The following is a 15328-nucleotide window of genomic DNA, read 5'->3' as shown; positions in this document are numbered from 1 at the left end:
GCGAGAGCCCGGAGATGTGCTTCACCTCGCCTCCCCCACCTGAGGGGTGGGGTGGGCAGGCTGGCACATCCCATGTCCTTGTATGGGGTTTCCGGCCAAGCTTCCCGCCAGAGTGGGGGGTTGCAGTGGCCTGGGGAAACTCCTAGAGGCGGCAGGCCTTTGAAGCTTCCCTTTGCTCATCCTGGGGGAGGAGATCTATCACCTCACCCAGGATGTGCATTGTTGCAGGCCCGGGAGAGCAGGGGCTCTCCCACCCAAGGGTCCAGCAACGTGTCTGCTGTGTGGCTGCCTGGGCAGCCTCAGAGCAGACGTGGATTGTAGGTTAGTTGTAAGGGGGCATCTCTAAGATGCCCTCTGGGGTGCTTGGTACATTAAATCCCACACTGGCATCAGTGTGGGTTTAATGTGCTGAGAAGTTTGATACCAAACTACCCAGTCTTTAGTGTTGCCATTATGGTGCTGTGGAGCTCGTGTTTGACGATCTCTCAGCACCATGTACTCTTAAATGGCAGCACTGCAATTACAGTGCCCGGGAATGGACCTGGGTACTGTAGGGGCACAGGGCTCCTGCTCCTGTGCCCACACCATGGGCATAAGGCACCCAGCCAGAGGGGTGACTGACATATGCCTTGGCAGTGTAGGTGTTGGGCATGGCACACAGATGTGGCCCATGTCGACTCTTCATTTTGTCCTGCACCCAGACACTCATCCTGCAAAGGCAGTGTGTGTGTGTAAGGGTACAGGGCCTCTAAGGGTGGCACAATGAGTGCTGCAGCCCTTAGGGGTCTTCCCTGGTCACAAGGCCCTGGGTACGTAGGGTACCATTTACCAGGGGCTGACATGTGGCCAGGGTTTGCCAATTTGGAGTTTGTGTGTTTTAAGGAAGGAACATAGGCCCTGGGCACCTGATTGGCAGGAGCCCAGGGTACACTCAGTCAAAGTACATTCAGCAATTTAGCAAAAAGTGGGGGCATACCATGCAAGAAAGAGGGCACTTTCTCACAGAGACCAACTATCAGGTTGAAGAAAACCGATCGGTGTAGTTTTGCAGCTTGAAGATCTTTCTGGATTCACTATGCTGTGCATTATTCCGCGATCTGGTGGTTGGGTCCGGATTTGTAGTCCTTTTGGTTTTTTTGTGTAGCCCAGGTGGGCGTCGACGTCCCACCATTTGGTGTACCTCTCGTGAAGTCGGCGTGCTTCCTGCAGAAGTCCCACCTTTGGGGCGCCATCTTCGGGTTCTTTTTTCCCTTCGTCTCTCTTCCTTTTTTGTTTATTTTTTAACACTAGGCGTTAAGTAACTTCCTTATATATATCCTTTCAGTTTTATCTTGTTATTTCAGTCTTTGTCCTTCCACCCTTTTTTCTCCTGCCTCTTCTTCCTGGCGGAGGTGGGTGGGTTCGCTAGTGAATCCAGAAAGATCTTCAAGCTGCAAAACTACACCGACAGGTAAGAAACTATTCGTTTTGCAGCGTGAATCTTTCTGGATTCACTATGCTGTGCATAGATTTTGTAGCGGTTTGTTATCTCTGTGGCGGCTGGGTGGAAGATGAGCATTGGTCGTTGAATCTATGTTGAAGCACCTTCTGTCCTACTTGTGCTTCCTTGTTCATCTGTATATCCACGCAGTAGTGCTTGGTGAACGTGTGCACCGAAGCCCATGTTGCCGCCAGGTATATGTCTTGAATGGGTGTATTTGCCAGAAAGGCAATAGTTGCTCCTTACTTCGTGGTGGAGTGGGCCAGTGGCCCCTCGGATAGTTCTTGCCCCACCTGTTTGTGGCAGAATTGTATTGTTAGTGCAATCCATCGTGCGATGGTGCTTTGTCACTGGTCTACCCAGGAAGCTCGTTGCTTAGGACACAAAAAAATGCTTGGTTTTCCTGTGTTCTTTTGTCCTCTCGATGTAGTGCATCACCGCCCTTCTAGCGTCTAGAGTGTGCAGTGCCCTTTCTGCGCTTGTTGCTGGGTTCTGAAAGAAATCTGGTATTTGAATTGTTTGATTTATATGGAATGCTGACACCACCTTTGGCATGAAGTGTGGGTCCGTTCTCATTACGACCTGTCTCACCTCGTGTATAAGCTACGATCGCCGCTAGGTGGACCCTCAGCGACGATGAGCAAAGTTTCGCCTTTAGAAGGTGTGTGAGGTATCTAAGCACCGTTGATTCCTTTGTCAATTTATCTTGCAGTTTATTTTTGCTGCACCACATTGTGAACCTTTTCCACTTTTCCCCATAACATTTCCGTGTTGTTGGTCTCCTTGTCTCCCGCAGCACTCGCATAGTGCTTGGAGGTAGTTTAAGGTGTGCAAACTCTGTCTTCAGGAGCCAAGCTGCCAGTCCGAGGCTCTCTGGCTCTGGGTGTAGAACCTCACCGTTCTGCATGGAGAGCAAGTCCTTTCTTTTTGCGAATTTGTGTGGAGGTCCCTGTGCCATCTCCACTATTTGTGAGTACCATGTCTGTCTTGCCCACTGTGGTGCCACCAGGATCATTGTCATGTTGCTGGTCTTGCACTTGTTGAGTACCCTGTGTATCAGTGGTATTGGTGGAAAAGCGTATGCAAATGTACTTGACCAACTTATCCATAGGGCATTCCCCTGGGATTGTTTTTCTGGTTGTCTGGATGCGAAGTTTCAGCATTTTGCATTCAGGTGTGTTGCAAACAGTTCTATTGTCGGTGTACCCCACCTTTTGAATAGCCTTTGCGTTTCCTGTCCATTGAGCTCCCACTCGTGGGATGTCGAGGTCTGCCTGCTGAGCCAATCTGCTTCCACATTGTCTTTCCCTGGTAGGTGTATCGCCAGCAGGTCTATTTTGAGTGGGATGGCCCATCTCCAAATCTCTTGTGCCAGAGTTGAAAGGGGGAACGATTGTGTTCCTCCCTGCTTGTTGATGTAGAACATTGTGGTAGCATTGTCCGTCTGTATCAACACTTTTTGGTTGTATAGCTGCCTCTGGAAGGCCTTCAGGGCTAGCAGTACGGTCTTCAATTCCAGGTAGTTGATGTGTCTGACCGCATCTGCTGGAGTCCACAGTCCCCTCACTCTGAGCTTGTTCATGTGCGCTCCCCATCCTATCTGGGATGCGTCTGTGGTAATGGTCACAGTTCAGCTTGGTGGTGTCAAGGGCTTTCCTATAGTTATGTTCTCCCTGTTCCACCATGCTATCTCCTCTTGCACTGCGTGCGTAACAACCACTAGATCCTCCCAACTTCAGTTCGCTTGTGACCATTGTTGTTGCAGCCATTCCTGGAACGGTCTCATGTGAAGCCGTACATTGGGGACTAGGTGAATGCATGACGCCATCATGCCCATGATCTTGCTCGCTGTTCTCACTGTCAGAGCTCGCCCCTTCTGGTAGAGACACATCTCCTTCAGCAGGGCTATTGTTCTCCTGTCGCTGGGCATGACTGTTTTGTCTAAGGTGTTGATCTGCGCTCCCAGGAAGATCTTCACCTGTTCTGGTTCCATTGATGACTTCCCCCAGTGTATCGAGAACCCCAGGTTTGTTAGTGTTCTTGTCACCCGCTCTGCGTGCTCCTCGCACTTGTCGCGAGTACTTGCTTTGATTAGCCAGTCGTCTAGGTAAGGATACACATGAATCCCTTCCCTCCTTAGGTACGCTGCTACTGCTGCAAGGCAATTTGTGAAAACCCTTGGTGCGGACTTTAGACCGAATGCCAGGGTTGTGAATTGGTAATGATCCTGGTTGATGTTGAACCTTAACAGGTTTTTGTGGCGCCTGTTCATCGGGATGTGCAGGTAGGCATCTTTGAGATCCACGGTGGACATGAAGTCTCCGCCTTGTATTTGAGGTAGCACTTCTGGTAGCGATGTCATTTTGAATTTTTGCGTCTTTATGAATTTGTTTAGGAATCGTAGATCCAGGATGGGTCTTAGTGTTTCGTCCACCATTGGGACCAGGAAGTAGTTTGAGTACACTCCCTTGTTCCTTTCTCTGCATGGCACTGGTTCTATGGCCTCCTTTTGGAGTAGTTGTAGCGCCTCTTCCCTGAGTTGAGCAAGCTCTTGACCAGAGCGTTGTCTTCTCTTTGGTTTCCTGTTTGGAGGTCTTTTCTCCAACTCTATGCAGTATTCGTACTGTACGACGTTGAGTATCCATTTGTCTGAGGTTATTTTTTGCCATTGTTGAAGGTAAAGTCCCAGTCTTCCACCTACTAGTGTTGCATGCTCGTAGGCGTTTGGTTTGTGTACCCCCCTTACTGCGCTTACTTTGTGCCTCACCCCTCGGGGTATACTGGGGTTGAGCATCTTCCGTGTGAAGTCACTTTGATGAGGGTTGGTCTCCCCCTCTTCTTCTCTGGCCACGTCCGTTTCCCCTCTCGCGAAAGGACTGGCCTCGCGGCTGGTACTGCCAGTTTTGTTTCTGCTGTCCCTGCTGGCCGTGACTTTCACCTTGCTGTCCTTGCTGGAATGTCTGGTGTGACGTTCCCGGCTGATTTCCTCCCCTTCCGTAGGGTCTCTGAGCTGGGGTGCCTCTTCTCATCCCTCTGAACTGCATGGCCCCCATGGACCTTGCCGTCTCATTTTCTTTCTTTAGTTGGGTGAGTTTTTCGTCCACCGGAGCACCGAACAGCGTCTCACCGTTAAAAGGGGTGTTCAGTATGTGGTTCTGGACCTCTTGCTTGAATCCTGAAATTCTGAGCCAGGCCTGCCTCCTTTCAGTGACTCCTATAGCCATCAGTCTGCTCGATGTCTCTGCCCCGTCCAATGCTGTTTTAATGCATGAGTTTGCAATATTCTTCCCTTCCTCCACCAGATGGGAAGCTCTCTGCTGGTATTGCTCGGGGAGATGATTGATTAGTTCTCCCATCTCGTCCCAGTGCTGGTACTGGTGCCTGTTCAATAGGGCATTGGTGTTCGCCAAGCGCCAGTGCATTGCCGCATTTCTCTCAACCTTTCTCCCGGTGAGGTCCATCCTTCTGCTCTCCTTGTCGGGAGGTGGCCCTGAGGTTGCCGGTACATTGGCCCTTTCCCTGGCCGTGGACGCAATGATGGAGTCAGCTGTGACTGATCCTTTGATATATGGCGGGTCCTGTGAGGAGTGCTTGTATTTCTTCTCTGTTCTGGGATTGATGGATCTGCAAGTTCCTGGGTCCTTGAACGTACAGTTCGTACAGCGACGGGGCCTTACCCTTGCCTTCCATGTTGAAGTTGGCTCTCCTCTGCCTTTCTCTCACCCGGAGTGTCTTCGGCATGAAGACGGAACAGGCGTTGCAGTCCTTGATCTCGTGGTCGAGATGTTGGTCCTTCTGCGCGTATTTGTGGTGGCAGTTACGGCAGAATTTAACGGGTGTCTTGTCCATTGCGCTCAGAGTCTGAGTGCGCATTTTCCAATGGGCGTCGAAGATTGAGGATCTTCTCCTTCTTCGTCGTCCCGGCTGTATTGCTCTTCCTCTCTGTAGTCTTCTATAAATTCTCCTTCGATGAAACTCGTGTATTTTTCTTCTTCCTTCGTTAAAAAATCTGGAGCTTCTCGATGACGATCCAGACCCAACGGCGGAAAAAAGAATCTGAAGATGGCGCCCCAAAGTTGGGACTTCCGCAGGAAGCACGCCGACGTCACGAGAGGTACACCAAATGGTGGGACGTTGACGCCCACCTGGGCTACACAAAAAAAACAAAAGAAGGACTACGAATCCGGACCCAACCACCAGATCGCGGAATAATGCACAGCATAGTGAATCCAGAAAGATTTACGCTGCAAAACCATCCGTGAACGATGCACAGGCCTTGCAGTTTTTATCTTCGTGCTCCGGTGAGAGGAAAAGATTGCACACCTCGTGCAAGTCTGCGTGTGGAAACTTAGCACCACATCCGGGGCATTTTTTGAAAGGAGTCCTTTCCATTGACTGCAGGCATGGTCGGCGTGGAGAGGCCCAACAGCCCACATCAAAGATTGAGGTTGAGGAGTTTGTTTTAAGATGCGGGTCGAAAAGGGAAACGTGATCGAGACAATACCGTCGAGTGGAGAGGGATTGCACGTCGAAGGGGGATTCGAAACCAATATCGACCCGGAGCGCAGCAATTCACATCCGAACCCGATGGCGGAAAATAATCTAAGGATGGAGTCGATGCCCATGCGCACTATCGTCCTAGGGAGGAGTCACCTACCTCGTGACTACAAAGACTTCTTCCAAGACAAAAACAAAGTGCAAACATCCGAGCCCAACACCAGATGGCGATTATGCAAAAGTATACAATCTGCAGCTCATATGCCACGAACATATAATTATCAGGTGATTCTTTGCTCGGTGCAAAGGTTTTGCTCTTGTCGCCCTGGGCAGAATTTCCCACTCACAATGTTACACCCCCCCTCGCGCCCACACCCCGGCGGTGTGTAATAAGCCCCGTCTCCAAAAGCATTTTAATAGTCTGACCAACAGATATTTGCCCACAAAAACAAGGTGAATCGTGCGCAGTCAACATGCGCCCGTGCACACTTTTCCTCCCTTACGTTCATGGAAATTTCATTAAGTCTCTTGTGCGTTGCGCATGGATAGCTTCCGAGTACCCGCCATATCTGCACACACGCACAGGACTCCTGTTGCAACATGGGTGCTCCTGAGCAGATCACGCTGTCGCATGGCTCTGTCCCCTGCCTGCCTAGATCGGTCGCTCTAAGAAGAGGGGGTACGCCCTCTGGGTTGGAAATGTGGGGACTTTAACATTGTAGTGGTAACTCTGTACCCCCCTTCCCCATGAGTAAGAACATTGACACGCTTACAGAAAGACGCGCTCTCCATCGAATGATGACACTAAGGTTACGTTATACTCACGACATATCCTGAACCTGGTGACCAGTAAGGTGGTGAATCGTATCGAACCCCAATAAATGCCTCTAGAAGCAATACAGATCATTAACAGTGCCTTCACTGCGCTGTGTGTGTAACCTGACCACAGAGGACAGGAATGCAGCTGCCACCCTGCACGCCGCTGCTCGCTCCCGCAAGCAAAACGCTGTGGGAGTGAACATTTGCCAAAAAGGTGGGACATGTGCCCGCCTTTAGCCATTTGCAGGCTATAAAAAGAAAATGACAGGCAACAGCCAACCCTATGCGTGGGGGGCAGTCAGACCCACACAGAGAAGTTTCAAGTGCTTACAAGAAGCCTCGCAGAGAAGCGCATGCCCGCTGGATCAGGCTCGATCAAAGAAAATGGTTAAAAGTATGACTTTTCGGCTCCAACCACTAGATGGCAGAATATGCACAGCATCTGAAACGAGAAGAGATTTCATGCTGCTAAACCTTTAGATTCTCCAAGCGCCATCCTGTAATTTGGGAGGTTAAATTGCACTGGTCTAAAATGATGACCACAAAAACATAAGCGTACATGATTTTCCTTAACTATATGGGCACATTTATCAGAACTTTATCACATTGTCAAGCAGTAAAGTGTTAAAAAGTAGCAAAACCAATTTTATTAAGACACATACCTGCTTTTCTGCATGATCTGCAGGCCATCCTTGAACATGTTTTATAAGGTTTTCATTGAAGTGTGTTGCTAGTGTAGGTGTAAGCGAACAGGAGGTTCGTGAAGATGTGTTCTGTGGGGCAGCTGTTGTAGATGATACAGTAGTACTTGATGTATGATTTGGACTTGGCGATGGACTTCTTTGACTACTAAAACAGGGAGAAAAAAATCATTTTATATCACTATTAAGATCAATGAATTTCATGAGACAAATTGTTCAAAGGACGGCGTGCTTACCTGTAATCCCAGTTCACCATCAGGAGGACCTGCATTGAAATCTTAAATACTGAATAATCCCCCCCACATGGTGAATCCCAGAGCATTTTACACAATGAAATCATATACGTTTTAACTTTAGAAACCAAAAGGAAACAAGTCTAATGGACACTGTGAAGGCTGTATTTGCAAGTTTAAAAAAAATATATACATATATATCGAATTTTAGTTCAGAAAAGCCACTAAAAACAGAAGTCGCAATAAGCTTTCAGAAACCTTTTTTTTAACAGAAACGTGACAGAAAGTTGGCAATGTAGCTAGACTGCAACCTAAAGGTTTTTAAGGAACCACACTCCACCAGTATCCCATCATGCCCTGTCAGTGACACTGCTCAAATTCTTTTTGATTGAAGTCTTCGGAAACGTCTGTCTTTCATGCGATCACGGTTTCTATCCATCTATATGGGGGGTGGGGGGGGGAGGAGGAGGAGGTAGGGATTCGTATGATTTCAATGGAGATTCTTTTGAAGGAGAACTAGGATTAGGTGTAGGCAACTTTTTATTTAATCCTTCAGGGAATCTCCATTGAAAATCAAACACTATTTAAAACAGAAAGCACATACCACACATCAGGTGGTGGAAGAGGATAAAAAACCTTAGGATCTAACCATAGAAATTCCTAAAGTAGCATAGCATCTGGTGAAAGTGTAGAGTGAACACCCTATAACTGCCTTGCAAATCTCCATTATGAGGTTATTCCTCAACAAAGCATTGTTCAAACCATACCTCTAATAGAATGAGCCTTGGGATTACCAATTAAGGATTTAGTTGCTTTATGATAACAATGAAATGCAAGAGAGAATTCACCTGGAAATGGACTGCTTTAAGGTGGACAAATCTGTACAATTGGCCTTCAGCTTAGAAATAGGGTAAAATCAATGAATGTCTTTCGTCTTAGCAAGATAAAAAGAAATTGCATTGAAGTGTGTTAGGACCTTTCAGATGGTGTTGAAGGATTGTTTTTTTAAGAAAATAAGAGGAGAAATAGTTTATTAACATGAAATACACAGACTACACTTAGCAAGAAACTGTGGCAGTGTCTTAATGACTACGACATCTTTATGTAACATTATACAAGGTTAATGGGAATAAAGCCTGAATTTTTCTAACCCAGTATGCAGATGTGACCACTACTAAGAAGGCAGCCTTCTACAAAGCTTGATGCAAGGTGGCCCTGAGAAAAGGTTCAAAAGGGGTTGGGACATTAGCTTTTAAATGCCCATGCTGTGGGCCCAAGGTGAGGTCTCTCGAGTGTCTGGAAACCCTTTTTGATTCTTTCCAGAAGTCTTTAATAACCGAGAAGGTAAGGAAGTACTGCTTCTTTGTGACATTTTGTTGAATTCATTTGTTTCTCAGGATACCACATGCAACATCTCTTCCATACAATATGAAAAGTGAATGAGTTTTGGAGCCATTCTGCTAAACTAAGGATAGCAAATGTAGTATTGTGGTACCTAAATTGAAGAATTGAAAGTGGATAACTGACTGATTGGGTTGTTGGAGTATTTGGGGATGGATGGTATTTTGCAGGCAAGGGGTAACTTCTCTAAGCATGTGGAAGTCATTTGTTGGGGGTCTATGACCCGGTCCCTGAACTTGGAGGAGATTCGGTCTAAAGGGAAGCCTCATGTGCAGTTACTCCGAAAGATAAAGGTTTGCGAACCACACTGGCATGGCCATTCCAGTGCTAGGAGGATTATGCTCACTCTGGAGTAAGTGAGTCTGATTTCTAATGATTCAGCTAGTGTGTTGAGGCACCTTGTCAGTTCGTTTAGAGGTTGGAGACCACATTCGGAATTAATTGACATTTTCGGGTTGATCATCAAACCATCCGGCACGTTCTTGTTTCATCCTCCATATAAACTTCATCAATAACGGAGTAAAGCTAGTTTTACGGTTTGTAACTTCAATTAATAAACGTGTGAGTGGGTGTATATATATATATATATATATATATATATATATATCCATACCTGTCGAAAATAGCGTCTTTTTTCTGGCAACCTCACAATGTGGGGCGCAATGTGTCTTTAAACAATAGCATTATATTTATGTATATATCTCCCAAACACAGATTTCTGCTAAAGGGAGCCACCATCCCGGACAGGGCAGACCCAGCGGGCAGCAAATGGACAACCACCTTGTATTCAAATACTCTGTTACATGGTGGCTACTGCCATGACTGAGGTATCTGTCCATAAGTATTTCGGCAGTGTCAAGTGGCAATTTGTTGGACATACATTTTGTTACATCCAGAACTATTGCCGATGCCTCCGAGTATTGCGACTATCGACACAAGGTCGTCATTACTTCAATGGATGGATATTTGGTTACTGAATCAGTCCCTGCAGAAATTAACCTAGGTAGCACAGAAGGGCGAAGAACTGATATTTTATTTGTGCCACAATTGTTGAGTGAATGCATGTGGAATGAAAGAGCTGCATGTCTCGTCACTACAAAAGTGAGCAACACTGCTAAAATGTGATTGACGAGCGTGCAGTCGCACTCACTGAGAGAAAATAAAGATATTGTGCAATGGCGGGTGCAAAAACCCAAAAGTCGCGAGTCAGTCTTCTTTAGTCCTAATCCTTCGTGTATGACGTAACACTGCAAAGTCCTGACGCGTTTCGACTGACCCAGCTTTGTTCACTTTCAAAACTGCCCCAGTCTTTTTTTCTGGCAATCTCATGCTGTGGGGCACACTGTATCCTTAAACAATGGCTAAGTTCATAAGGCAATAAAGTCTTTTATCTGTTTAAATTGCATGTGGTTCTAATTAACGACAGTTATGGATGAATACACCTTCCTATAAACAAGACTTGGTCCGAGCCAAAACGCATCAGGGCTTTGCAGTGTTTAGCTATACACCAAGGATTATGAATAAAACGACTACAATGGTAGTTACTTGAATTAGGCGTACAGCGTTCCTTTTGAGGGGAGTGTTTGAATATAAGGCGGTTGTCAGTTTGCCGTGCGAAGGGACCACCCAGTCAGGTTTGGTGGCACCCTTAAAAGGAAAGGCAAATGCTACTTACCAGTATGCATCTGTTCTTGGCATGTAGAGCTGCAGATCTACACACTGTGCATAGATCGCCATCTGGTGTTGGGCCCGGATGTTTGCAGTTGTTTTTGCTCTTGGAAAGTCTTTGGAAGTCACGAGGTATGTGACTCCTCCCTTGGATCGTATTGCGCATGGGCTTCGGCTCCATCCTCAGATTGTTTTTCGCCAGCAGGGAAATGATGGAGCGTAGTAATTAACAGTGAAGATGCCCATGTGTGTTGTATCTAATTAAGATAAACTGGAACAGATAAAGGTAGCCGGGGAGGCGGGTGGGCGTGTGTAGATTTGCAGCTCTACATGCCAAGAACAGATGCATACTGGTAAGTAGCATTTGCCGTTCGAGGCATATGAGCTGCAGATTACACACTGTGCATAGATTATATAGCAGTACCCATCCTTATCGGCGACCACCAGTATCTGTTGCAGTGGTCTGAAACCATGTTTTGAGTACAGCCTGGCCCACGCTAGTTTGTTGCTTAGTTTGCACATCTATACAATAGTGTTTAGTGAAAATGTGCGGTGTTGACCATGTAGCTGCTTTGCAGATATCCTCTAAGGTCTAAGGCAGAGGTCTTCAAACTTTTTGTTGACGAGACCCCCATGTCAACATTTTGAGGCGTAAGGACCCCCTCCTGACAAAAATGTCTAAACCTGTTGACTAAATTGTGTGGGATGAAAATGTAAATGAGGTTATGTGATGCAGCGTATTTTGGGATAGCATTGCTTCATTATTTTGACATTTTTTACACACAGTAACACCGAGGAAAGATTTCACCCAATCAGTACCCATTTATAGCCAAAATACAGCAATTATCATCAGAAAGATTTCAAGTCAAATGTGAAGGGCCTTCCACTCTGCAGCAATAAGTGCTGCCACATTAGAAGCTCACTTGGCCCTGACCGGGAGAAGCAGGGGTCCCTTAAAACCCTGGCAGTTTTGTGCAGTGTTAAACAGTTTACCCATGCAGCTTTCCTCTCACCCCCTCCCTTCCATCCCTCTCTCCTCTCCTAACCCCGGATCCCTCTCACACTTTCCAGGCCATTTTCTTTCACCCCTTTTTACAACTTCTGAACTCTCCCCATTCAACCTCTCACTTCACCTTTAATCACCTCATGCCATTCTGTCTTTTCACTGCCCTCCTCTCTAACAGTCACTCCCATTTATCTCATGGCGCCTCTGGCCCCTTCACCTCCCGTGCCCCTCAGCACTTCTCATTCGCCTCGTCTCTCCGTTCAAATTTTTGTCTATTTGTTTCTTACACCTCTCCAGTCCCCCCATTCCTCTTTCACATCTCCCCTTTGTTCTAACAGAAGCCCTCCCCTTTGGCTCACACTCACTTCTTGCGTGTCCACACTTCTCTTCGGCAATTCACATTTCTCCTCATCCCTGACCTCTTCAATCAAATTCTCTCACTCCCTTGCTGTCCTCTCTCATCTCTCCTCACCAAGCATACGGGTCGGACCCGTATGCTCCTCTTGGCATGTGCCACTCTGCTTATTGTTGCCTAATTCAAGAAGGCATGAGTTGTCTGTCGCGCTGTTTTGGTGCAGGCCGTGCAGTTATGGAACGTGCACCCTCCTTTGCTTCGCTCCACCAAGAATCTATTATCCTTTAGAAAGATATAAAAACCTTTCTCTATGCTCTGTAGGTTACCCCATTTGGCTGGTTCTCCTTCTGTGTGTTTCTCATTTGCCTTCAGGCAGTCAATTGTTATTAGCCCCAGGACATCTTTTGGTAACAGTAGCGCACTACAAATGTAAATAATAATAGGCAGAAGCAGGGGAGACACTAGACCAGAACTTCAGCACTGCATCTCTCTATAGCACCTTTCTGACAAACATTACATTTTTTTATAGCACTACTCATAGTTTACTCACACTCATTTCTGTGATATGCATGGTACATATTCTTTGTAGCAGGCACATTAACCCTCTGCACTGTGTGGGTGACAAGAGTGCCCATGTGTGTGCATGGTGAGCGATGCAACAGTGTGAGAGTAGGGCAAGAGGAGTGACTGCAGGGTGAGTGAGGTGGCGTATGAATTTGGGTGCGGATGCAAGTTCAGAATGGAATGAATGATTACTAATGGGCTTGTTTGAGTGAGTTGCATATGGAGTAGTGAGGGGGACAAGAGTGCAGGATGAGTAGTGTACTCGTGTGACTGCAGAGTGAGGTATAGGGTGAGCAGCACAAGTGCATTGTGAGTGCAGAGTGATCACTGTGAGTGCAAGGTGAGTGGGTGAATGGTGAGGGTGCATGGTGATCAGTGTGAGTGCATTGTTATCGCTGTGCGTGCAGGGTGAGCGTGAAAGTGAAGGGCGAGAATGAGGAATGAGGTGTCTGAATGCAGGGTGCATTCCCAGACCCATGAAGAAACTCAGCATGTTTTTGACGGCGGCGTAGAGTTCAAGATCTAAGTTAAACTATTGCGGCATTAATCGAGGGTGAAGGAAATAAATAATGTGCTGATCCTGCAACAAACTTCCAGTCCTATGATTAGGGTTGTCAGCAGATTATTTTGATGGCTCAGTCGGTACAAAAAAAGCAGTCACCTAAAGCTGTATTTTCAGCACTTATCTGTGCATACTTCAAACAGCAAATATAAATAGAAAGCACTTTTAATTGTGTTCTAGGGCTGCCTCAATGATCCATGACTGATAATTAAAGAGAACAAAGGCAGAAAACTCATAACGAATGCATACATACTTTTTTATTTCTAAGTCTATTTAGTGCCAAGAGGAGATCTTTGCAGGCTCTTTAAACAAAACACGGCTGGCATTTTTCTTTTGGCAAGCCTACTTTATATTCCTTTCCATGAAATGCATTCTCACACTACAGCAGTAAATGTAAAATACAAATGTAAGGAATAGGCTGAGTGGGGACCCAGGGGGTACTGGAACCAGGGAAAAAACCTAAGCCTCTGTAACCAGTTTGCAAAGGCATGTAAATATGCAAATGGTCTTTAAAGACCTGTGAAAAACAAGGGAGTGCTGGAGATAAGATTCCAGACACTGCCCAGCTGAGCCCCCAGCAGCTCGAGTTTCACTGCAGCAGCCTGGACTGAGACACAGGACGGGGGAAGACGGAGGGGGCTGAAGCCCTTGGGCCTGGGCAGAAGTGTGACTGGGAAGGCGCGACCCCCTTTGCATCACTCCATGGCCCCCCTGGGGGTCTCGCCCCACAGTTTGAAGACCCCTGCTCTAAGGGATGCCATGGAAGCGCCTATCTTACGTGTAGAGTGGGCTTTAGGGGGTACAGATAGCATTAGTTTTGCCTTGTGGTAGCAAATCTGAATGCATTTGACAATACACCTAGCTATCCCAGATTTGGAGATGGGGTTGCCTTTATGTGGTGGTGAGAAGGAAACGAACAGTTGTTTTGTCTTACGAAAGGGTTGTGTTCTCTCGATGTAGTAGAGTAAGGCTCTTTTGACATCTAATGTGTGGAGAGATCTTTCTGCAATGGTTTGTGGTTGCGAGAAGAATACGGGTAGTTTTGCAGCGTGAATCTTTCTGGATTCACTATGCTGTGCATTATTCCGCGATCTTGTGGTTGGGTCCGGATTCGTAGTCTTTTCTTTGTTTTTTTTTTTTGTAGCCCAGGTGGTCGGCGACGACCCACCATTTGGTGCACCTCTCGTGACGTCGTCGTGCTTCCTGTGGAAGTCCCACCTTTGGGGCGCCATCTTCAGATTCTTTTTTCCGCCGTTGGGTCTGGATCGTCATCGGGAAGCTCCAGAGATACAATCGAAGAAAGAAGAAGGAAAAGCGAGTTTCGTCGATAAATAACTACGAAGATATCACAGGAAAGGAATATTTCACATCAGGAGCGCGAAGAAGGAAGTGTTCGACCCCCTTTTCTTCGACGCCCTTGGAGAATGCGCACTCAGAGGCCCTGAGCGCAATGGACAAGACGCCATTCAAGTCCTGCCCTAACTGCTACCACAAGTTCGCGCAGAAGGACCAGCATCCGGTCTGCAACCTCTGCCTACCGGTCGACCACCAAAGCAAAGACTGCATCGCCTGCTCAGCCTTCGCGCCGAAGACGCTCCGGGTGAGAGAACGTCAGCGAAGAGCCAACGCCAGCATGGATGGCAAGGGTAAGGCCCCGTCGCTCTACGATTAGGGCCTCTCTCCACAGACGATGAGGACAACGTCGCCGAGGGACCCGAAAACTTCACGGTCGTAGAGACCGACAAGAAAAACAAAGACGAGGTAAGAGAATCGTCGAGCTCAAAACACACGAAAGTGCATCGAAAACCCGAGGGTGACTCGAGAAAATCGGAGTCAAAGTCCACGAAGGGAGCCCTGGCGCCGAAAACTTCGACGACCAAGGGCGGGACCATGGACAAGAGGCCGAGCGGATCCTTCGAGAAGGACTCCCTGGTGCCGAAAGACGCCGAAAGGCAAGGTTCGTCGAAGACAACTCATGAAACGGGGCGCTCGACGCAGAAGGACAGGTCGGCGTCGACGCAAGTTCCGTCGAAGAGGCCCGC

At 47.3% G+C, this 15328-nt stretch overlaps 2 protein-coding genes across 10 annotated transcripts in view; both read right to left on the bottom strand.

The window, feature by feature from the left end:
• The window catches only part of WAC (WW domain containing adaptor with coiled-coil), a 600841-nt gene that overhangs the window by 103902 nt on the left and 481611 nt on the right, over window positions 1-15328 (bottom strand). For 5 of the 9 annotated variants that reach the window (XR_014970123.1, XM_085631775.1, XM_085631779.1 and 2 more), the window contains one exon: window positions 7459-7645. Coding sequence is in view for 7 of the 9 variants with exons in the window: in XM_085631775.1 (XP_085487901.1) it covers window positions 7459-7645 (187 nt within the window). In the remaining 2 variants the exon portion in view is untranslated. Of the gene's footprint in view, window positions 1-7458; window positions 7646-15328 lie in introns of those variants that run through there. The other 4 variants (XM_085631776.1, XM_085631780.1, XM_085631778.1 and 1 more) reach the window with 2 other exon arrangements.
• LOC146789572 (uncharacterized) lies at window positions 1283-6199 on the bottom strand. Its single transcript, XM_085631785.1, has 2 exons — window positions 6057-6199; window positions 1283-5536 (listed from the first exon to the last, which is right to left on the bottom strand). The coding sequence occupies exon 2, from the start codon at window positions 4147-4149 to the stop codon at window positions 2374-2376; it is 1776 nt and encodes a 591-aa protein (XP_085487911.1). The 5' UTR covers window positions 4150-5536; window positions 6057-6199; the 3' UTR covers window positions 1283-2373.

This window comes from Triturus cristatus, chromosome 10 (genome assembly GCF_964204655.1).
Source record: "Triturus cristatus chromosome 10, aTriCri1.1, whole genome shotgun sequence".
NCBI lineage: Eukaryota > Metazoa > Chordata > Amphibia > Caudata > Salamandridae > Triturus > Triturus cristatus.
The sequence above is the reverse complement of the archived record's forward strand: the minus strand, read 5'-3'. Positions and strand labels throughout refer to the sequence as shown.